At 32.6% G+C, this 24,672-nt stretch overlaps 1 protein-coding gene across 5 annotated transcripts in view; it reads left to right on the top strand.

The window, feature by feature from the left end:
- The window catches only part of LOC140435189 (uncharacterized), a 1,123,409-nt gene that overhangs the window by 618,713 nt on the left and 480,024 nt on the right, over window positions 1–24,672 (top strand). Inside the window, exon 1 of one of the 5 annotated variants that reach the window (XM_072523968.1) lies at window positions 12,163–12,535. The exons of the other annotated variants lie outside the window; for them this stretch is intronic. Within the exon in view, the coding sequence (XP_072380069.1) occupies window positions 12,506–12,535 (30 nt within the window). The 5' untranslated portion in view covers window positions 12,163–12,505. Of the gene's footprint in view, window positions 1–12,162; window positions 12,536–24,672 lie in introns of those variants that run through there. 5 annotated transcript variants of the gene reach the window in all.

The following is a 24,672-nucleotide window of genomic DNA, read 5'->3' on the forward strand; positions in this document are numbered from 1 at the left end:
AAATAAAATCCATGGAAACTGTATTTAGTTTTTCATATACAACATTAGATTTATATGTGTTCTGGTTTTTGAAATTCTTTTCTTTGTTTAGTTGACATATTGGGCATTGGGTAGTAATTTCCTTTGCTATACTTATGTCATTCTTTGCAAAATAATTGTCCCTAAATAGCATCCATAGCTTTCTTGAACCAATATGCATATAATTGTTATGTAAATTTTTCAATATTTTCTTTGCTAAAGTTCTAGTTATTACATATACTTCTATGCCATTTATTATTTTATAATATACCCCATCTTTCCTAAGGACTTTTTGTTTTTCACTCAAATTGATCTGATCTCTTATAATTTCTTCTTTAGAATATAATCCAGTACTTTCTACTAATTGATTTAATCCAATTTTTATTGTTCGCTGCCCTTTTTGTGGTGTATTTTCTAACCTTGATAAAGCATCTGCCACTATATTGGATTTTCCAGAAATGTATTTGATTATATATATATATATATATATATATATATATATATATATATATATATATATATATATATATATTGTTTTATACATGCTACATATTCCTCAAGTACCATGCTTTGTTTTTCTCAGCTGATACACATGTACTCCGTTTTGTCGATGTTTACCCCTAAGCCCCACTGTTTGAATTCTTCTATTAATTTTCGCATCATATATTCAACATTCCCATAATCCTGTGCAAGTACTGTCTGGTCATCTGCAAAGCTTAAAGTATTGTTGAATTATTGAGAGATATACGCATATTAAAGATTTAGAAATGGAATTCAGAACGTGAAAACGTATCCTATTGTTCATGCAGACTCAAACCACAATCTACTTCTTGCCAACGTTAACATTAAACTAAGAAAACAACAGAAAAAAAGTAAAATTGAAACTAGATTCGTCAAAGCTTGAGGGTGAAAAATGTCAACAAAAAATAAATGAAGCATTTGCACCAGTATTTACAGAAGCTTTAAAAAAAGATAGAAAAGAATTAAGTGCCAAAAAAGACTGGATAACACCAGATATTATAAAGCTCATAGAATAAAAACGAAAGTACAAAAATACAAATAAAAAAATATACAAGCAAATAAAGAAACTAGTAAAAACGCAGATCAAGGAAGTTAAAGAACGCTGAATGGATGAAAATTGCAAAAAAATAGAAGAATAATATGCATATAATAATAATAATATCGTCTTAACCACGACTCTTTCCTATTGATCCTATATAAGCCCTAAAACCAGGATGGCATATGTAACAAACCTTTGTCCTCCACACGGTTGGGAAAACTTTCTTCTCCGCAATGGATGCAGCCGTCAACCTCATCCATGATCCTAAACAAGGGACTCTTGTTTCTAAAGAAGGTACTTATTTCCCTGGGCAGGAAACACCTGAAATCTTCGGACAATAGGGATTGATTCACTTTCCCTGAGAGAATTATCGAAAATGAGTTCCTATCCGCTACCGCCAAAACTGCGCTCAAAGCGTCAAATATAACATATTTTCAAATACAAATATTGTTTATTTCCAATAAATGTTGTGTGAAAAGGTAAAAAATACCTTATATTATATTAAAAGTAGGAAGGTTTTTAACAATTGTTCTCGCGGAGTTCGTAACTATGGTAGTAGCTTACTAAGAGCCCAGGTTCAATCTTTGGAACAGGCTCCTCTTGAAATTTTACAATTTCTGGAGTCACCAATATGCTTAGGAGGATAAGTAAAAGAATCCACAAGGAAAATAATTCAATTTAAATTCAAAATTCAATTAATTTTTACCCAAATATTTTGGTGGCTCAGGCATGGTAACCTGCAAGTATAACCATTTTGTTTTTTAACCTTAGTCAAAATTTTAAACCACGTTTGCTGTAATTAAATGGTTTATACTTATTTTAGGTATTTTAACCTGATGATGGAACAGTTGTTCCGAAAACGTTCGTGCTTTTAATGTTGCCCTTTTAAGGGTTTTTATAAAATAAAATATACCCACATACAAAGACTAACCTCTTTTTGATAAGTAAAAGCGTCGGTCCCGGCTACGTAATTATTATTTAACTCTAAAACCTGAACCAGAGGGTTAATCGAATGGAAGATGTAATATAAATCAATTAGCTACGGTTTATAACAACAAACAGCTTTTGTAAAATAGTTGTGTTCTGGGTGTTAGTGTTGAAAATACTTGTTACCTGTCTGTTCTTTTTAAATCAGGCTATACACTTTCTGTCTCTGGTACTTGAGCCCATCTTTATACCAAAGGCTGTTCTTTCAAAATACTCTACTAAAAAAACATTTTTTTTTTCTCCTTCTGTGGTTCTCCAACTCTAAGTGAATCTTGGTAACATTTATTATTTACTTCCATTCTTGAATATCCTGTGGACTTATCTTTCATTGTTATAGTTCTTTCTTACTTAGATCATTTCTTGCTGTATCGTTCTACCTTTTTCTTGGGCGAACAACTGACCTTCTATCATCTTCTACCAAAAATTTCCACCTTATACTATTTCCGAGATGTATTGTACTATGTGTTTGTCTCCATAGAGTATTTGGAGTTCCAAGATCTGTTATCTCGTTCCTACAAGGCCCTTCTATATAATCCGTAATATCATCAGTTTTAGGACTTATAATTTGGTTGCTCCCATTTTCGTGTAAGGCGAATTTTTGTTTTTTATACCCTTATCATTTTATACGCTATCTTTGAGAGTAATCCCGATTTAAGTAACGTCGATAGGGAAGACTCTAGCGGACCAACTCGACATCGAGTTTTGATGTAAGTTTTGCTGATATTTAAAAGGGGCGGAGTCTAACGATCCATCGTTTCCGTCGCCTGATGTAAATGTTCCAAAAATCCTAAAAATAAACTGTATCGACGCCAATTTTTTTAAATTAAAAATCGATACAGTAGTTTTTTAGGATTTTCAGGAAGATTAACATTAGGAAACGGAAACAATATGATTGTTAGACTCCGCCCCTCTTAAATAAAAAACGGAAGTAAAACCGGAAGTAACTTTTTTTTGCATATTTTAGATTGTAAAATGCCACGTTTAAGAAAAAGAAGTCGGTTTGAAAACTCTAACTAACTAACTAACTAAATTTATATTTAAATATTATTTAAATTTAAAAAATACAGAAAACAGTATGATGCTCCGCGCTAGAGATTATATAGGCTGGGATATCTTCTTCTTCTTCATGTGCCTTGTCCGTTCCGAACGTTGGCAATCAACATGGCTACTCTGACTTTGTTTACGGCAGATCTAAATAGTTCAGCAGATGACAATCCGAACCATTGCCGCAAGTTTTGGAGCCACGAGTGTCTTCTCCTCCCTGGACCCCTTCTGCTGTCTATTTTCCCTTGAACGATCAGCTGTAGTACTCTATATTTATTATGTCTCGTAACGTGACCCAAGTATTCCAACTTTCTTTTCTTTATACTTATTTCTACCTCTCTCTCTTTACCTATCCGGCGTAGTACCTCTTCGTTGGTCACGTGCTCAGTCCAGGATATACGTAATATACGTCGGTAAGCCCACATTTCGAAGGCCTCTACTTTTTTCATCAATGTTGCGGTCATTGTCCACGCCTCCATTCCATATAACAAAACCGGGAATACATGACATTTCAGAAGTCGAATTTTGAGAGGTAGGGTGAGGCTTTTAGAGGTGAAAATTTGCTTCATGCTAGTGAACGATGCTCTTGCCTTCTCTACTCTTATACGTATTTCCTTCGCTTGATCCCAATTTGAGTTAACCGTTGTTCCCAAGTAGATGTACGAATCCACGTGTTCAATTCTTTCATTGTCTAATATCAGTTGCTGTGGTGGTTGTTGGGTTTTGCTTACTAACATCCATTTGGTTTTTGTGATATTTAGTCTGAGTCCGTATTGTGCACTTGTTTTTTGTATCTTACTCATTAGGCAACTCAGTTCCTCCATGCTACTTGCTAGAATCACAGTGTCATCAGCATACCTTACATACTGGGATATCTTACCGGAAGTAAATACTTCCGGTTTCATAATTCTGAATTCAATCAGTAAGTATAAGAAAAAAGTAGACGAAAATTAGGACTTTAAATTTTGAAGAATGAAACCTGTAAAATTCCTATACTTTACTATAGGAAAAATTCATTTTATGGCCGCCATTTTTAAACCGGTTCGACTTTTTTAAATTTTAAACCTTACTCAACAATCTGTTTAATTATTCGAAAAAATTATTCTCCCATCTATCACCGTTTAGGAGGAGTATTGCGCACAAGAAAAGGGCTTAGCCTTTTAGTATATAAGATAATATGCCCTGTTCTCTGAAATTTTTGATTGTATCGTCCATAAATTTTCATATCTATTTTCAGCTGTTATGAGTTGTATTGATCTGTATTGAGTTATTTAGCTGCTTCGAAATTGTACCTATTCATTTAGTTTATTTTTCACTTAAATTGTGTATAAATAAACAAATTTGGATGAATGTGCATAAATCTTGTTATTATATAAAACCTAACAAATTGCTAGATAGTAATTATATCGACTATCTTGATAAATTCTTATTACTCGGTTTTATAAATGCGTATGTTGAATACATTTCAAGTTGAAAGAGTTGGAAGGTAAAACGAAAAAAAAATATTTCTAATTATATTTATGGTTTATTCCTAGGAAATTTATAAGCCTTTGACAATGAGTCAATATGTAATATAAACATAACAGTCTATACTTTTTCTTAATAAAAACAATCATGTAAATTATCAGCATTATAATGTTTACGCAGAAATCGTGCTTTGGGTGCTAATAGTCTAATATATTTTTTATTGTTTCAGGTAAGTGAACTTCAAGTGAATCATCATTGTAATGAACTATTCAGATAAGGTAAGAAGAATTACACTTTTGAGTATTTTCTCCTCTGAATTTATTTTTTTAAATATACAACTAAAATTAATAAAATTTTTAGTTTAGGTAACTTAATACAGAGTTGGCCACACAAAAGAGTCCACCCTGATATTTGGCAATATTCATTGCATATGAGAAAATGCTGAAAAAGTTCGATTTTTATTTCAAAGGGATCATATTTTAACGATAAAGACATCTGTCATTGTCAACTCCCTTCTTTCCAGTACCACAAACCCTTAATTTTTAATAGGGAATCAACCATGCATTGCATATCATTAGACATATATTTCGCTGAAGAATTTAGTCATCCACGATTTTTTTATCATATTAACTTTATTTTTGTGAAAACGTATCAGTTTTGCTAGTGTCAATGCTAGACCGGTTTCGCTTTCTACAATATGCAAAGCATCTTCAGGTCTCGATACAAAGTTAAATAAATGAATGATGCCGGTACTCTAATAATTGATGGTTGAAAGAACATGGTTCAAACTATCCTGTATTGTTAATTGGAGAACTCAAGTCTGCTATTGTAATTGTTTGACAGTAAACGGGGAAGTTCTTGAGGAGACAGATTTTATCCAATGAAGTAGTGATAGGTGTAATGTAATTGTTTGTTTGATGGAAGTAATGTTCTATACCATTGAGTTATTTAAAAGTTATTTATATTTATTCTAGAGATATATTTATGAAATATGTGTTATTATTGAGATTTTATTTTTGAAGGTGACTGTTGTGAGACAATGAATGAGATTAGATGTACAAATTGTGTGGGTGTGCAATTCTATTAACTTGTAAATATCAAATTTCTTTGATAAAGTATTGCTGTAATATGTGGCAAATGGTTGTAAAGTCCAATAATTAAAGTTAAAAGATTAAAATTAAAATTGAGGACACTTTAAAACACACAGAAAACACTTAAAAAAGGGGACGAAACAGACATTAAATTTAAAAAGGGGAGGATTTGAAAGCACTACATCTCTTACTTGGAGACAATGAGTTTTTTATCATCATTTATTTAACTTTGTATCGAGACCTGAAGATGCTTTGCATATTGTAGAAAGCGAAACCGGTCGTCTGGATAGTTAAATTAAATTGATTGTGAGTAAGTCTAATTTATTATTTCTTTTGCCTTTTTAAAATGTACTAAATTTTTGATTTAACAAGTTCATAATTCAAAACAGTTCTCATCAGCTATAATTATTTAGTTGAATGTTCAAAATGATATCCATCAACCTCCATACAATTAAAAAGTCGCTGTTTAAAATTACGACGAATTAAAGCATTTAACAGGTTACTATAGACTACATTCATACACTATTTTTTGTTGTCTTAGTTCCGATGAATCAGAAATGGTACTATAAATTTTGATTTTTAAATAACCCCATAGGCAGAAGTTCAGGGGTGTTAAATCGCAGGTATTGTTGCCTATTACATATCACAATTCTATTTTGCCCCAATATCATACGAGACAAACAAAGGCCATTGGTAATCGGAAAAAGTAAAAAGCACTCGTTGTTACAAGGGTTCCCACGTAGAGAAATTTCCTGTCGAATGGTATAGCAATAAGAAGTTGTGGATGACAGGGGAAATCTTGACATACTGGCTAAATAAATTCAACAGAAGAATAAAGAGAGAAAATCCAAAAGTTCTTTTATTCTTAGACAATGCTGCATCTATTCCACAACTTGTGTTTTAAACTAATATTTCTATCGCCAAACACTAGGTCAGAGGGCCAACCCTTGGATCAAGGGATTATAAAATGTTTTAAAACATACTACAGACAGTTTTAGATTCAACTGAAGCCTACTGTCGTCGATAAACGAAAATGATTCTACAACGGAGATGAAAAATCTTTCAACATTACCAACGTCTTAATTTGGACCGTAAGTGCATGGAAGACAGTGCAACCGAAAACTATCAATGAGTTCATACTTAAAGCTGTATTCGGTTCCCAGATTGATATTGAGCTTGAACTTGAAGAAGAAGATTCTGAAGACCATATTCCACTTTCTGAGTTGTCTAAAATAAACAAAGACTTTTCCACAGATTTATTAACTTACGAAAATTGATGGAACCTTGTTGACAGAAAATCCTGATATAAGTATTCAATAGTGTATACGAGACTTTCCGTAGAATTTGGCAAAACGCATCTCTATATAAATACGAACACCTTCCTTAAACGGACACTTTATTTAGAATGACTACTGTCCGTTCAAGGGAGAGTTCACTGTAATAATTTTTTATTACCAAGAATAATATTAAAGTAAAAATAATATTATAAAAGAGTTTTGGTGCAATACATCTGACCTCCTTCAAATTATTAAGGTTAGCACTTTCATCTCTTTATGATATTAATATTTTATGGACTTTACGGTCGTAAAATTTTTATGTTTAAGGTATTAGTCATGTTGTAACTGGCTGATTGACACCTAGTCTATGCCAATAAAAAAAAATCTCTTTGTGCAGAGATAGGTGAACAGTTTAGAATTAATTTTTATTATGCAGTTTTCTTCTGTTTTTTTTGTTTATATTTATATTTTTTATGTTTGTCACTTTAGACTGTAACTTGGTTCTTTTTTTAAACCCATAACTGACATGAATCCTCTTTTAACTATAAAACTGATTAAATACAAGTATTGCATATATGTAAAATTAATATCTACCCTCTGTTTATGTGCCTGCATGCATTTACATAAACATGAAAGCCACATCTGTTTAATCGGCTGTACCAAATTATCTTTTTAACTATGTATCAAATTTTTAGCTCATATAGTTCTATCCAAATTTGCAATCACTCGCCGTGTAACTTAGTCCCTACTATTTGCCATCATCAGTGCATCGCCAACATAGATCGCAGCCTAGAGATTACAAATAAACTTGATATAAAGCGATAGTGGACAGTTGCACAGAGGCTAGAAATTTAATCGTAAAATTTCTAATGAAAATGCATTCGATGTACTAGTTGAGGATATACACAAAATAATTTGAATTTTACGTTAGGTCTCGTAATTTGTTATTTTACTCGAAAAATGTCTCATCTAAGTTCAGTTTTGTATATCAGGGTCGAAGACGCAATTTAGTATGAATTTTATGCATTTACACGTCTACAGTAACATTAAATTGTATATTTGTTTGTACAACAGTTTCGGGTTGTGCAATTTTATCGCATTAAAGTTGTAGGGATTGTTTTATTGTTATTTCTTAATCCATTTATAGTTTTTTGTCGGTCTTTTATTTATAAGATTTTTATTAAGATTTGGTAAATAGAATTCTCAGCCAACTATTATTCTTTGATATTCTACTAACAAACTTTTTTTGTTTGGCAAATTATTTGGCTTTGATACACCCATCACTCTTATATCAAGGCAAAATCGAACTTCTGCCAGAGCAAAGTACCGTTCCGCACAAGCTGCTATATGTTGTTGAAGTTTTACCTGTGGATCCGAATTCAGTCCTAGAGACCTATTTAGAGCATTGGCAGAGTCCGGAACGGGGGTCGCGACTTTGCTTGATTCCTCTACATGTTTATTTGTAGACTCAAGAACAGTTACTCATTTCTGAATCCTTGTACTGTGCCAAATCTATAATCGCTCGTCAGATCTTTGTGACTTTGCTTAGGTAACACTCCCCCTGTGCCATTAATTCCATGCTCAAATCTCACCGTCTAGTAAGTGAGTTGTAGTGCAACTGTCTGATAATTTGCTGATTAAACATGGTGCACCTGATTATCTGTATTTTAGATTTGAGCTGTCTGTTCTATGACCTACATAACCACAACACGTTCCTTATTAGCTGTTCAGATTTAACGTGTTGGAGACACGGTAAATCTTACCATGAGCGGTAAAACTTAACCTTGACAAAGGCTTTCGATCGCATCCAAGTCGAAGACGTCTTACACCTACTGTATAAAAGAAACATACAAATCAGTATTATACAAACCACTGAAAACATCTACTTCCATAATCGAATACAGGCAAAGATAAATGGAGAACTAACACAGTGTATACCAGTACAAAGTGGAGTCAGACAGGGTGACTCGTTAAGCCCACTTCTCTTTAATATAATAATGGACGAAATAATACAAGCAGTATTACATTGCAGAAATACATTATGATAATATCAGCAGAAAAAACCAAATGTATGACAACATCTAAATACCCACTACGATGTAAAATCGAAATTGATGGGAAAATAATAAAGCAGGAATCAAGGTTTAGATATCTGGGAATAGATAAAACTAGTTACGGAGATGTTTAAGAGGAAGTAACATAACAAAGCTTAAAAGCAAGTAAAGCGGCGGGTCTCTGACACAATCTGGAAGAACAAACACCTAAGACAAGATACAAAAACAAGAATCTATAAAGCAGCAATTAGACCTATATTAACATACACTGCGGAAACAAGACCTGACACATCTAATACGAGACGACTTTTAGAAACAACAGATGAAAATATTCCGTCGATAATGAGGGAAAAGTCTGTTGGATAGGGAGAGAAGCGAAACCATAAGAAGAGCATGCAATATAGAAGACATAAATGGATGGGTGACAAAACGGAAATGTAAAATGAAAAATGAAAATGAGTGAAACGAACACATTAGTAGAATGGCAGAGGATAGGATAATATGAATAGCACGAGATAAGTCACCAAATGGACGAAGAAGTATTGGCAGACCAAGAAAACGATGGTGCGATAATTTAAATTATTTAGGAGGCTAATATTAAAAAAGAAACAGGCTTTAAAGCCTACATACAAGAAGGAAGAAGAAGAATAAGAATTAAAATATAAAGAGACGGAACAGATATCATATCTAGATTTGACCATAGCAACAAAAACCACACCACTCGCTCTCTTCAATTTGTCCATCCTGTTTTAACAATAATGCAGGTATCTTATATACTAACAGCTAAGCCGTTTTCTTGTGCGCAATACTCCTCCTAAACGGTGATAGATAGGAGAATAATTTTTTCGAATAATTAAACAGATTGTTGAGTAGATTCCCCCTAAGGTTTAAAATTTAAAAAAATCGAACCGGTTTAAAAATGGCGGCCATAAAATGAATTTTTCCTATAGTAAAGTATAGGAATTCAATATTATACACAATGCAACAACGCGTCAATTCTCGAATGCTGGAATGCACCAACAAGTGTTTCCACTTAAGGAATAACGATAATGACCACTCAAAATTCGGGATCCTCCTGTCTCCGATTTTAATTTATGGGGTCTATTTTACACTATCTGGTGAGTTGGTATTTTTTTATTTTTATGTTTAGTTAGAAAGTATTCTGTTTCCAACAAGTGCAGCATGTGTGAGGTATTGTGATTGATATTTAGAGATTTAGACTACGTTTTAAGTTTAATACTTGAAGAATTGAATAATGAGGTAAACATTACTTTGTTGACGTGACAACGTCTTAAATTAGGTTGTGGCTCGGAGTCATTCATGAAAAAGTGTAACGCCCGCTCACGTCTGTTACAGTGAGTCACCGAACGAGAGAGAGGCCCGCCGGACCGGCGAATGCCTTGCGTCTCTCTCCCACTCAAACATGATCGGTCCGCTGCGCGCGTAGCACTAGAGAATTAGGCGCGTTGAATCGGTGCGTGCTTCCGTTCTTGTGTCTCTGTCTTTCTCGAGCGTTCTTGGCGTTCAAGACACATTACAGCAGAAACACTTCCTTTCATTTCATATTTCTCCTATCATCGTCCTATCCTCAACAAAATCACTCAAATAGAAATTAGTTAAGTTTAAGTTTACATGTACAATGTTTTAGTAAACAAAATATATTTCTATAGTTAAAATTTGTGCAATTCTTATTTTCATTTAATTCCTTGTTCCTATTGTGCAATTTAATAATATTCATATCAATAAATATTCTACCGAGAAAAAGACGTTGTCACGTAAAATCTTCGCCCGTAAAACCGACTTTACAGGCAACCGATTTTTTTTTTTAATTTATTAGTTAGAATATATATTATTAATTTTGTTGGGAATAAGCCACAATTTTACTTTAAATTAGGTTTATTTTAAATAAATAAATAAAAAATAAACTTATTATAAAGTAAAATTGTGGCGTATTCTCAAAAAAGTGGAACAGTAGGCGGTAGTGTAGACTAGCGCGGAGCATCATACTGTTTTCTGTATTTTTTAAATTTAAATAATATTTAAATATAAATTTAGTTAGTTAGAGTTCTCAAACCGACTTCTTTTTCTTAAACGTGGCATATTACAATCTAAAATATGCAAAAACAGTTACTTCCGGTTTTACTTCCGTTTTTTATTTAAGAGGGGCGGAGTCTAACAATCATAATGTTTCCGTTTTCTAATGTAAATCTTCCTGAAAATCCTAAAAAACTACTGTATCGATTTTCAATTTAAAAACATTGGCGTCGATACAGTTTATTTTTAGGATTTTTGGAACATTTACACCAGGCGACGGAAACGATGGATCGTTAGACTCCGCCCCTCTTAAATATCAGCAAAACTTACATCAAAACTCGATGTCGAGTTGGTCCGCTAGTTGCCACCTAATTCTCTACTGCTTTGTATTAGTGGTTTAGTTATTTAAAGACTTACACAACATACATTAAACACCAGAGAATGTTTTCTTGGAATGTTCGTATTAGTTGCATCTAATTCAGAAATAACAAAAATAGCCTGGAATAGATATTTTTCTCGCTGCGTCTCTCTTACTCACTTGCTGGACCATTTTCTGTTCTTGGTAAGGTTCGTGGCGACTTTTCTGATCAGTGTTTAGTAATTCCTATTCACTTTTGGAATTATGGCATATCAGGGAGTACAGTTTCATAATTCTCGTATGAGGTTGCTTTGTTTGCTTGTTCCCCGTCCATTTTTGTTCCACTAAATGCTGGGGAATTGATGGTTATTCAGAGAAAAACCCCGTTCACCACGACAAGGATGTAAAACTTTCAGAGGACTATTTGATTTTATATTCCCATTTTAATTTTTTTTGTCCACGTCTATTATAATAAAGCTATGTTTTCTAAAAGTTAATACAATATATATACAATATACAATAAAAGTTAATAAATCATCTAGCACGATAAGTTTAATGTAACAGTTTTATTTTAAAACTACATTATCTGACATTTCAACACGTAAAATGTTCTATAAGTAGGAAATATTTTTTATGGAGACTTCAGTGCAGTTGTGTCGTTCCCGGTCTACTACACAACTACTGGGCGCACGCGCGTTGTAAACCTCCACAAGGGGTTGAAGACTAAAATAGCATGTGAATCGCCGAAGATTCATTTGAAGGGTGGCTAGAGACAGATGTTTGTGTTGGCGCTGGTTTTCCACCACGATTACGCGTAAACAAACAATTTTTACAGACTGAAAATACAATATACAATAAAAAAGTTCGCGTTACAGTGTAAAGAGTGTTATATAAAATAAAGTAAGACTAATGCATGCATGTGATTTTAGTTGTTATGCCGTGGTGACGAAATTATTGTAGTAGAACACCCCCTATCCGCTGCGTTTATAGTGACTTGGTAGAAAAGTTCGGTGGAAACTACCCTTATGAATATATGAGAGCAGGGGTGTTTGTTGGAAAATTTGAACGTTGTTGATTGTGCACCGGTTCTCAAGCAGATAATAAGTTACTGATGAATGGGATCCACTTTAACCAAATCTAGTCGTGTAAGTTTATACACCTTCCTTTATTAGTAAACAAGCCATACCACTTTAGTGCAGAATTGTAGATGATAGTATAATTTACTACAATTTTACAATACTAGTTTTACAATTTTTATTTGACATCTTCAAGGTTTTTATTTTGGATAAAATTGAAGTAAATGCATTTTAAACACTTATTTCACACTTTCTTTCTACGAGGGTCTTTAGCTGTAACTATACTAATTAATATTATATTGACAGGTGTCATTTTATGTTAATAATGAACTAGTCTTGATTGAAGCAAATGCAGTGGACTCTTTTAACGCCATATCTGTTTCAGCTTTGAGAGCCTGCCTTGATTTAATGTGACAATTTATTAAAATGCAAGTCTTTAAATACCTACAAACAATTCATTAAATTATGTTGATTCGTTTCATGAATAGAAATATAAATATAATTGCTATTTCTACTTAGGTAAATATGCACTTACGAAATTAAACTATTAAATTGATTAAAATATTGGTGCCTACATTGTTATGAAAACCATACACGGAAAACATAACAGTAAAATAATCTCTGCGAGAATGAAAACCACTGTCAAGACATACACAACACAAAATAATTAGTATTGGAAATTCTAGGAATCCTTACAGTTATTTTCATTTGTTTATTTCGGAGTTTCTGGAATTGAGTGGTTTGGTTTGATTTATGCATATAGAATAGATGTACAGCAGTCAAAGCGAGGTTGAATTATTAATTTCAACACCATGGCTGCATTGACAGATCTTTTAACATTATATAAAAAAAGTTTTTTGGATATATTTTTTAAAATTTAATTTAACCCATGTTTAACCCGTAACCTTTAAATGAAAATGAAAAAAAAAAATGGAAATTTTTTATTTTTTATATAGTAAAACGAATGGTGCGTTTATGCACCGTAAATATATTTTTTTAAATATTAATTATTGAAAATAAATTTTCAATAATTAATTTTATTAAATCAATAAATTCATTTTATGAAGGTGGGTTATTTTTATTAACTACTACCACATACACACCAAAGAATATAGACGCTAGATAAAGAATATAGACGCTATATAATAAGCGTCTATATTCTTTGTACACACTGTGGAAGTCAAAGTGCAAATTTAAAACTCAAATATCAATATTTAGTTTTATTGGTTCTACTGGTGCGAAATTGCACTACTGGCAAAATACATAATTTTAACCTAAACCTAACTACAGTTCATAAAATTGTGTGAAGCAAGACAGAGTCTCTGCTTATATTATTAGACTCATTTAGCAAATTCTGGATTTCTCTGTTTCATAATCAACTATAATTACACTCATGGACAAAAATATCGAATATTTTGGAATTTTCCAATTATTTTTTTTGTAGTCACTATTATTTCAAAATAATTTTAGATTACTGATAATACTCATATAGTATGACTGATGTACTCAACTGGTTTGAAATATTTTGATGTTTATTTTGACGTTTATTCAGTGGTTAGTGTCATTCGTACATTTTATCATAAAAATCCTTCTTCACGTAAAGGAAAAATCATACTAATTCGGTTATTTTTAGTTTAATTTATTAAGTTTAATTAAATATTGTTTTGATTTAACTAAGTTTAAAACAAGAATCCCACCAATTCGGCACTGCGATGAAGTCCAAGTAGCACATATTGTAATTTTGTACGAGGAAGGATATGTACAAAAAGGTATCGCACGACGTCTCAGCAGAACTGAGTCTATAGTTTCGAATACTCTAAAAAGGTACCGCGAAACAGGAAATTTTGTACCAAGGCCTGATCAAGGACACCCAAGGCAATTGATGACCGTTTCTTGGTTCTTAATTCTACACAAAATCGTTCATTGACATCGATGCACTTCAGAAATGAGCTATTAAATGTTAGACAAGTTAATGTGGGTTCACAAATAGTTAGACGAAGATCAAAAGAAGCAGACTTTGTTGCAGTTTCGCAACTGTTAATAAACATTTATTAAATATTAAGACTTTTCTGGTAGTTTTGATTCTCCCCGTATATCAAGATTTTATGTACAAGGGTGCATCTGGGTTAAAAACTACATGCTACGAGACGGGCAATCTGCAAAATGACACAGATGTGTATTCGAGATAAGCGATGCATCTACACAATCAGAGTCGAGTTTTATCTCTCAAACCACACACATGTGTGTGCGTTTGGGTTAAGAGTACCTTACGACACTTTGCATCGGTCCTTTGACCGAGGAAGTCGGTTTGATGCAGAAAAGTTGCATGAATTTTGTGGTTCCTGGTGTACGTCGGTGAAGACATATTTTTTGCGGTGGCCCGAGTGCCATCTTCTCATTGGGTAAGCTACAATACACCATAATTTTGTTGCTGCATATATCAAGTACGTTTACTTGGTATATAGATGTCATATTTGCTTCGAACTTTTTATCAGTTGTGCCGCGATCGCGATTGAACTTGATTGAGAACATTTCATTACCTTTATGTAGATTTGTATATTTTTCATATTATAATAATTTCACTATTCTTTTTGTATATATATCACAGTGTTGTGTATTTTATTACCTAATATTAACTCATAATGTGTATTATGAGTATACTTTTGCATTGAGTTTAATAATTTGTTTTTATATGACATATATATTCATATTTTTTATTTTTTGTATATTATTTCTATCTATAACGTGGTATATATACAATCGACAGTTTTGTTTTGTTTATGGTTCTCTTTTTGTGTGTAAGTTTGTACTACATATATTCTTCTACTTTTAAGTTTATATTCTTCTTTATTTATAATTGTAGGTATATTGGGTTATGTATATTTATGATTGCTTTTACTTCGTGTTAAAATAGAGTTTTATACAGTCCACTGGTTTCATTTCATTTCTTTTATTTTAATATACATACCCAATCTAAAAAGGGGGAAACCAGCGTGTTCTAGATTGAACAAAATATCTTCTCTCCCCCTTCAGGATGACCCCAATTGTTATATTGAGGTCATCGTATGTGCAGAACGCAACAGACTTAAAGCCCAGACTTCCCGCCAAAGTTCCACGTCTTCTCCAAAACCATAAAGCTCGTCGTTTGGAATTTGTAAGAATACATCTTTAGTGGAATATCGACAACTGAAAAAACGTTGTTTTTACTGATGAGACCAGAATCCTATTATGGAAGCCAGATGGTCAAAACTACGTCTACAGAAGAGTTGGAGAACGATTCGCCAGCTGCAGTCTCGCCCAGACGTTAGTTTTGGAGTTGATAGCATAATTCTTTGGAAGGTATTAGTTGGGAGGTACGTACCGCACTTGTGGAAGTGATTGGACGGATGACTGGTGATTCTTACGTTTAAAACATCCTGCAAGATCATGTTTTGTCATATGTTGGTTACATTGGATATGAAAGATTCACGTTAATGCACGACAATGCTCGACCACATGCCGCTGCCATAGTGAATACTTATCTTGATGAGGTCCAAATTCGAAGATTGGATTGGCCACCGTCTATCCCGGATTTAAATCCAATAGAGCACATGTGGGATCACCTAAAACGTATCATACGACAAAGAAATCCCGTTCCAAATACGATATAGCAGCTTCGGCTTGCTGCACAGGATGAATGGAATGCAATTTTCCAAGGATATGTCCAAAATTTACTTTCAAGCATGCTGAGAAAGATGCAAGCAGTAATAAGACCTAGAGGGGGGAATACTCGTTACTGATCATGCACTTCTTTCAGTTTAAACCAGTTGTTTAAGCAATTTAAATTATCATTTAAGTTTAGAGTAAAATAATCTTATTTACCTAATATTAAACATTTATTTTTTCCATAATTTTCTCCGCATAAAAACTTAAAATTGTTCATTAAACATTGTTAAAATAAACTCTATTTTACAATAAACGACTTTATTGACCAGAATTTATTTTGAAAAAACAAAAATTTGAAAATTCCAAAATATTCGATATTTTTGTCCATGAGTGTATAAATATATTAGCTATATACGGGGTAGTCCTTAAGTAATTGTACAAAAAGAAACAGTAGATTCTACACTTGAAAATATTACGATTTAAGCCAAATTGCTTTAATAAAATGTTAATATTGAGAAAGATAAGGGTGTTAAAGTGCAAATTTAAAATTTTATTTTTCGATATAACTTTCATGTTTGTAAACATTTATGTATAAAAATTTACAACTGGGCACTTTTAAATATGAGAAATTATAACTTGATGCACACTTTGATGTAGCTGATAGAGGGCGCCGCATATGCCACATACGTTGTATAAATTCGCACTTAACTTTTTTGCTCTTCAAGTTACCTGTATTTGTGACAAAAAAACATTAAAGATACATTATTTTAACAAAAAAAAAAGATACCTGTTAATAACTTTAAAACTCAACAGTTTTCGAGATAATCGCATTTTACAAATCAGCTGCATAATTCTGATTTAACGCAATTACTCCAGGCAACGAAGCAAAAATAGACAAAAAGATCAATACTTCTGAATTTGGGTATAAAGTAACTTTAACTAAAGTTAATAGTTAACGGAATATTTAATAAAATAAATATATTAGCAGGATAATTAATAATAAGATCTGACAAATAACAGAATAATAGAATTTACATCAAACATTTTACGTTTTATATTAAATTAAAGTCATAATCAAAACATTTTATTTACAAACGAAATTAAGAAATACCTAGTTAAACTAAATAACATAACTTTGGCTACCATTTTCTTTAATTCATTTGTCAATATATTCCATAAAAGATCGTCTCATATTAAATAGCATCATTGGTTTGACAGAAACTGCTGAAGTATTTATTTTTTCCCATAGTTGGTTGCGAATGTTTATGGGATTCTTATAGACATGTTGTTTTAATGCGCCCCATACACCAAAATCAAGCGGAATAAATTCTGGGCTACGTGGTGGCTATAATGTATAATGGATAAATATATTATTTTGGATACATATCCAAATCTTATGGTATAGTATGGAACTACATCTTATTTGTGATCCAGATTTGGAGAGAACTAGACCAAAATGAAATACGGCAATTAATTTTAAGTATGGGCCAACGATGTGAGGCTGTTATACATAGTAGAGATGGAAACACTCGTTATTAAGACTTTTTTCGTATTTTAGTTTACTTTTCTTATTATTATTTTTTTAGAATTTTCCGTTTTATTTTTTTTTCTCCTGTACTTCAACATTTTCTGATGATTAGACACATAAGTTTTATTTTTTATTCTTTGCCTGTTTACAAATAAAATTGATTTATTGAAGTGATGCGTTAATTTCTTGGAGAAGTGTAATATGCTGAACTAAATTGCCTGTGTGTTTACTATATTTATAACAATATCGGTTATTAGGCCTACTATGATGTTATTGTAAAAATGCTGAGTTTTTAAGGTTAGATTTGTAGCAAAAGTATTATGAAACATGACACATATGTGTTATTCAATATCTGTGCTCTAGTTTCCAATTCTCCTAATAAAAATGGGTAAACAATTTACGTATTGAATAATAAGTATTCTTTTGGGATTTTTATGAATTAAATAATTATATCAATATCTCACCACCAAGGAATATGACTACTTCGACCAATCCAACGTTCAGAAAAGTGGTATTTAAGTATGTCCTCACTGCCCACTCTCTAGAATGTAGTGGTGTACCATCTTGCATAAACCACATATTTTGGGTTCTCAGCATTTTACAATAGATAATAAGTAATACAACGCCAGTATAGAAACTTAGAAGCGATAGAAAAATGAAATTGTAAACATGATCACGGCCAAAGTCTGAATACGGACACGGCACTTAAAGAAGATGAAAGCTTTTCTCCAATGAGACATTTAGCAGCCATAACAAAGCATTTTGTGATGTTACATTATCATCTTTGAGTTGTATTCAGTGCTTAACCGCACAAATATCACAACTAAGAATTATTATGCAACTGACATAAAATGCGATTATCTCGAAAACAGTTAAATTTTGAAGCTATTAACAAGTTTACCTTTTCTTTGTAAAAATAATGTATCTTTTTATCAAAAATAGAGCTAATTTTAAGAGCAAAAAAAGTTAAACGCAAATTTATACCACATATGTGGTAGGTATATGTGGCGCCCTCTAGCAGTTACACTAAAGTATGTATAAAATTATAATTTATCCTACTCAAAAGCATCCAATTGTAAATTTTTGTCCATAAATATTTACAAACGTAAAAGTTATAGCGAAAAATAAAATTTTAAATTTCCACTTTAACATCCTGTATCTTTCTTAATATCAACATTTTATTAAAGCAAGTTGGCTTAAATAGTAATATTTTAAAGTGCAGAGTCTACGATTTCTGTTTGTATAATTATGTAAGGACCACCCTGTATAAGAGAATGACATAATTGATAGTATTAACCTTCTATATATTTATTAAACAATTTGAAAAAAAAAATTGAAACTATCATATAATTTTACTTCAATATTAATATTTTGTTAAGTCAACCTTGGCTTTAAGAAATGCAGCCGCTCTCCTAGGCATGTTATTTATGCACCTTGCTACTATTCTTTCAACTAGTTATTATGGTCCCAATGAAAAATTATTCTTTCTATTAATTAAACCTTGTTTGTTTTTTACTTCCTCAGCCAATATACTCTTTAGTCAGTCTTAGACATTTTGTGGTTCGTGTCTGGTGAATTACCGGGCCATGATACTAGAGGAATTTCCTGCTTTATCAAAAAACTTTAAATGCTTCGGGCCGCATGGCAAGGTGCCCCATTCTGCATAAAAACCTTTAATTACTTTAATTAATTACCAAGACATTTGTTCATTTTTCGTATCGAGAAGAATGGAGCGATCCATGTTAGGAAAAACTCTTCCAGACAAAATAGAGATTGACAAAATAAAGATGGGCGGCGATGGACAAAGAGATTATTGGAATGGAAACCGAGGAAAGACTGGAGAAGCGTTATTCAATCACATATAAAGACTGGCGATTTAAGAAGGTTAAGTAAAAACTGGTTGTGAGCAGAGCAAAATACATGGAAACAATAGAAGAGACATATATCTAGCAGTAGACGTTCGGGGCTGGATGAAGAAGATAGAAGAAACTGGGACAGTGATCATTTTTCTTCGTCTTTACCTATTCTTATGCGACGTTGCCTTTTTCCTCTAATTTATATTTCTTATTACATCTCTCCGTAAGTTTCTGTCTTGGTTCTACCTCTAGTTTTTTTTGGTCTTCCTCTTTTACTTCTTCCACGAACTAGCAGATAACCAATTCTTCGCATTGGCTGATTAGCGTCTCGACATTGGATATTCCCGTCTCATATTAACCTAGGCTCTCTCATTTTGACATCAATTGGTGCAACCCTTAGAATTCCCCAATATACTAATTTTTAATTTGATCTTTTTTATCAGCATTCTCTTTTTAACTGACCAAAATTCAGGTCCATCCGTCATAGCTGGTGTTATGGCAGTTTTAGAGAATTTTCTTTTCAGGTTCATTGTAATCTCTCTGTCTCTCAACGCACCACTAGTATTTTTCTTAAGAAATGCTAAATATTTGCGAAATATTGACATACTCATAAATCTGTATCAATCTCTAGCTCGATCTAAACTAAATTACAGTGGAATTATTATATGGAATTCTTATAGTAATTCTCGGTTGGCAAGCCTGAGGTGGTGTAGTAAACATTGTATTTGGTAGAGCTATGTTATTTTTGTTTAATCTTGGCGAATTTATCTTTTTTTGTGATCTTTTGGAGAAAGTAAACTGAACAAGTATGTGCTGAACATTTTGTGATTAGATTAACTGTATATATGTGGCAGTAAGTTATTTGTTGCAAATATTTAATGTTGGATGGTATCCGAACACTTAATTGACTTTTACGGTTGTCAGCACATAAGTACCAACGTTGTAGACTGAGTTCTTGACAAACTATAATTTACATGCTAATAAGAGCCAATAAATTAGCATAGTGTACGCCAGGTAGTTATGCCAAACATAATACGAACAGCGAAGATAGCATAACTAATTGTTTAATTTTTATATATTTATAAGTTTTTTTGTAACAGCTGTTTATACACTTACTTGATAATTGGTGCTTTTATCAATTGTTTATTTGGTCTGTATATATATTTATTTTTTAAACGAACAACGATACTGATAACTTTTTAACACCAAACCAGATAAGAGGTCAAGAAGCGAAGTATCCCCGTTGTGAAAGAATACTGTTGTAAAAGAGTTGCCATGATAAATAGGGAAGATTTAAAAAGCGTCCTGGAAAAATCGTTAGAGGAAAAATTAAATTAAAGACTGGATACTTTAGATATAAAATTAAATAACGTAGAAACCAAAGAAGATATAAACAGTCTAAGAGAAGAAAATTTAAGTTTAAGAAGGAAAATAACGAGTTAAAGGAACGAGTTTTGCTTCTGGAGAGACAAGTTGCTGGTTTTGGGGGGAATTGGGATATCTAAGAATTAGGGATGCATTGAAGCAACAAAAGTTAATAGAGCATGAAGGAAGACCAAGAAGAAACAATTTGATTTTCAGGGGACTGCTTCATTCCAGTAGAGAACCTTGTATTTCTGTCATTAAGAAATTAAGAGATCAGAGTGAACAGGGCACATCCACTAGGTCCATCCAGGTTAAAAGATCCTATCATTGGACACATTGCTTGAAATGACGACATAGCGCTAGTTTTTAAGAATATAAAGAAACTGAAAAATACCAAGATTTATGTTGACAGAGACTATACAAAAGAGGTAACAGGGAAAAGGACAATATTAAGAAAAGTGAAAAATATTAAAGAAAACAACAGAGATATTATGGTGAAACTCATATTTGATAAACTATTGGAAGAGTCAGTGAGACATTCTTGAACAGTTAGTAAAAGACTGGAACATCAGTTTAGATTTAAAAAATGTTGTTTTATATCTGGCCAACCCCCTAGACGACCAATGGTCATGGGGAAATAAATGTTTGTTTTATTTAGAGAGCTATTAACTTGAGTGATTACTGTGATTTAAAGCAATAACATATTTCTGAATCTCAATCTGAATCTGATGTGAGTCTATTATACTTGTCATACAAATGTCAAGTCAGTGCAACGAAAACTTTTAAATATTTGCATTTTAAAAACACTAGAGCACCAGTTTTCCTCAGAGATGATATGAGGTGTTTTAATTTTTAACAGTGGCGCACCCAGAATTTGTCTTAGGGGGGGTTTTGAAATTTTTTTATGCTACTTCCATTTTGAGTCCCTAAAATTTGGGTTTTAGTTTAATTTAAAGTACTAAAGATAGCAGTGCCAAAGATTCAGGTATCTATTATCCTGCCTACTAACTAAAACCACCCTCTCTTACTTGTGCGCCGTTGACTGTCGCACGTACCATACCCCGAAAGTGGGGTGGCCACTGTAAGGCTGACGACATTTTTGGAACACTCCCTTCTCTTATCTAGATCTTATCTGTTGTTCTGATGCTATTTTCTTGTGGCATTTTAAAATAATTACTATTTTAATGGGAATAAGCCACAATTGAAGGTTAAAATAAGGTTATTGACGTTTGACATTAATCCAACTTGTAAATACAATACATTTTGAAGTCGGCTATCGCCGTATTCCCGTTCTCCTCCGCCAATTCTCCCGGTCCAAGGCATGCTCCTCCTCCAAACCTCTCGATTCCATTGCTCTTCTAATTACTTCATTCCATGAGCGTCAAGGTCTACCTCTTTTTTTTTTCTTCCAGGAGGCTTCCGTTTATGAGGTTTTTGGGGCCAACGTTCGTCAGGCATTCTCAATAGATCCAAACCATTTTGAACCTCTTCTTTCTATTCTGTCAATGACAGAATATATTATATGTTAATAGATTCGTTGGTCTTCCTTTCCTGCTCTGATGTTCTAGCACTTCTTCTCAAAAAATCCATCCAATTTAACTGCCAACAATCTTCTCTTCAGGTCTGCATTAACTGTCCATACTTCAGAGCCATAACAAAAAATTGATTCAACCATGGTTTGCACTATTCTTTTTTTGTTCCCTTTGGAAATGTGATCCCACCATAAGGAGTTCAGACATCCTACAATTTTACGTCCCTGATTAATTCGTGTTTAATTTCGGTTTTTTCCAAGCCGTTCTTAGCAATGAGTGGACCTAAATATTTAAATAATATATATATATATATATATATATATATATATATATATATATATATATATATATAACAACTAAGTAAATATTCTGTTTTCTTCATGGTGACTTGTAACCCCCATTTTAAATATTCTCTCTATAGACGCTTTATCATAAATTTTAGATCATAAGAATCTTGAGCTAGGATGACTTGGTCATCTGCAAAGTTCAGGGAGAACAGTAGGTTATTTCCTATGGGGATTCCGATTTCCTGGCAGTGGTTTTTCCAATTTTTGCGTCAATATATAAATTAAACAGTAAGGGTGACATATTGCATCCTTATTTGAGTCCTTTAGTTATAAGATACGCCCTAAAACAGACAATCTACCCAGTCCCTTAGGCTTGGGATCAGCATCTTTGTCCACTGAGCAACATATTCCTTGTTGTTCCACTCTTCTTGCCATCTTTCCATTGATCTTTCCCTTTCTTCCTTTTTTTATAGCTGTTGTCAAATGCTTTCTTCTCCCATAGAGATGTCTCTTTTCTACTGCTAACACATGCAGAGGAACACAACCAGTGATAGTAAACAAGGCCGCCGCAGATACAGTCCTGTAGGCGCATGCTACTCGCAACAGACTCGATCTGTCTACTTGTTCATAAGCCTAATATTAGGTATCTATATCTAAATATAATGAAAAATATTATTAATTATTGTGTATTAATTATTGTGTTCTACATATTTAAAGTAGTAATTTAGTTATTCAATCAGCGTTTTGGATTTTTTGTATTGTGTGTGAAAGACAAGTTACATTTTCCTACTATTCTTTATATATTGTTTACTTTATATGCCCTGGGGGGGGGGTTAACCCTCAACCTCCCCCCCTGGGTGCGCCGCAGTTTTTTAAAATTGATTTTTGGGGAATATTCAAAACACTTGTTTTATAAAATATTATCATGTTGACGGAGAAACCCCCTCTAAAAACAGTAGAGTGTTTATTAAAGCAGGACGCCGTGGAATGACAGAATTGTGATGGTTAGAAATCATTTCCGGTTAAACGGAAGTGTCATGGGGTGATTTTATCATGACGTGAGTCATTCACTAATATTTACCTGTCAAATTAGTGTAAGGTGAAGAAAAATGAAAACAGTTAATATAATGTATAAGGGGTAACGTTCATTGCGTAAGTTTGGTGATAATCAAAAAGTTATTTAAAATAATGGAAAATTATTAAATTGTTAGGAATAATACTTTCTATTTAAGGTGTATTAAAAATGTTCGTTATTAGTATTTGTATCTTTTGCTTTAAATATCTTAGCAGCAAGATCTTATATACTAAAACGCTAAGCTCTTTTCTTGTCCACCACTTTACTCAAAAACCATATTAGATAATTAAAATATTTTTTCGGAATATTATTAGTATTACGTATGAGATTGTCAAGATATACTTTTGGTACAAAAATTCACTTCCGGTTTTGAGATGACCGGAAGTTAAAATTAACTTTAAGTTTTAGACCCCACAATGTATATATGGATCGAAAGGTCTTGTCGAGACGAATCTAAATATGTACTTCCGGTTGTGATCCGACACCGGAAGTGACCCAAAACGCGCATAAAACGTCAAGATAGAGCAAATCTGACACCGGATTCGTGATCAGCATGCAAAATTAACTGCTAAATGATATCCATGTCGACATTTGATGAACTAAAAATTGCATTCCGGTTTTGAGGTCGACTTCCATAATCACTTTTTTTTTACTTGCATTATTATTGATGAATGTTATGTATATTCTTGCTTATATTGTTTGTATTGATCTCTTAATTTTTCTCGCAAAATAAAAATTTCATTTAAAAAACTCGATGTCGAGTTAGTCCGCTAGTAATAGTCTTAATTTATCACTTTATTAATGTCGATTTTGCTTCATTGCAAATATAAAATATACAGTAACGTCAACCATTGAAAATAATTCTTAACATGAGTTGAGTATGGTTATTTGTTTCTATTTCTAGATGTGACCATTATA

This window comes from Diabrotica undecimpunctata, chromosome 2 (assembly GCF_040954645.1).
Source record: "Diabrotica undecimpunctata isolate CICGRU chromosome 2, icDiaUnde3, whole genome shotgun sequence".
NCBI lineage: Eukaryota > Metazoa > Arthropoda > Insecta > Coleoptera > Chrysomelidae > Diabrotica > Diabrotica undecimpunctata.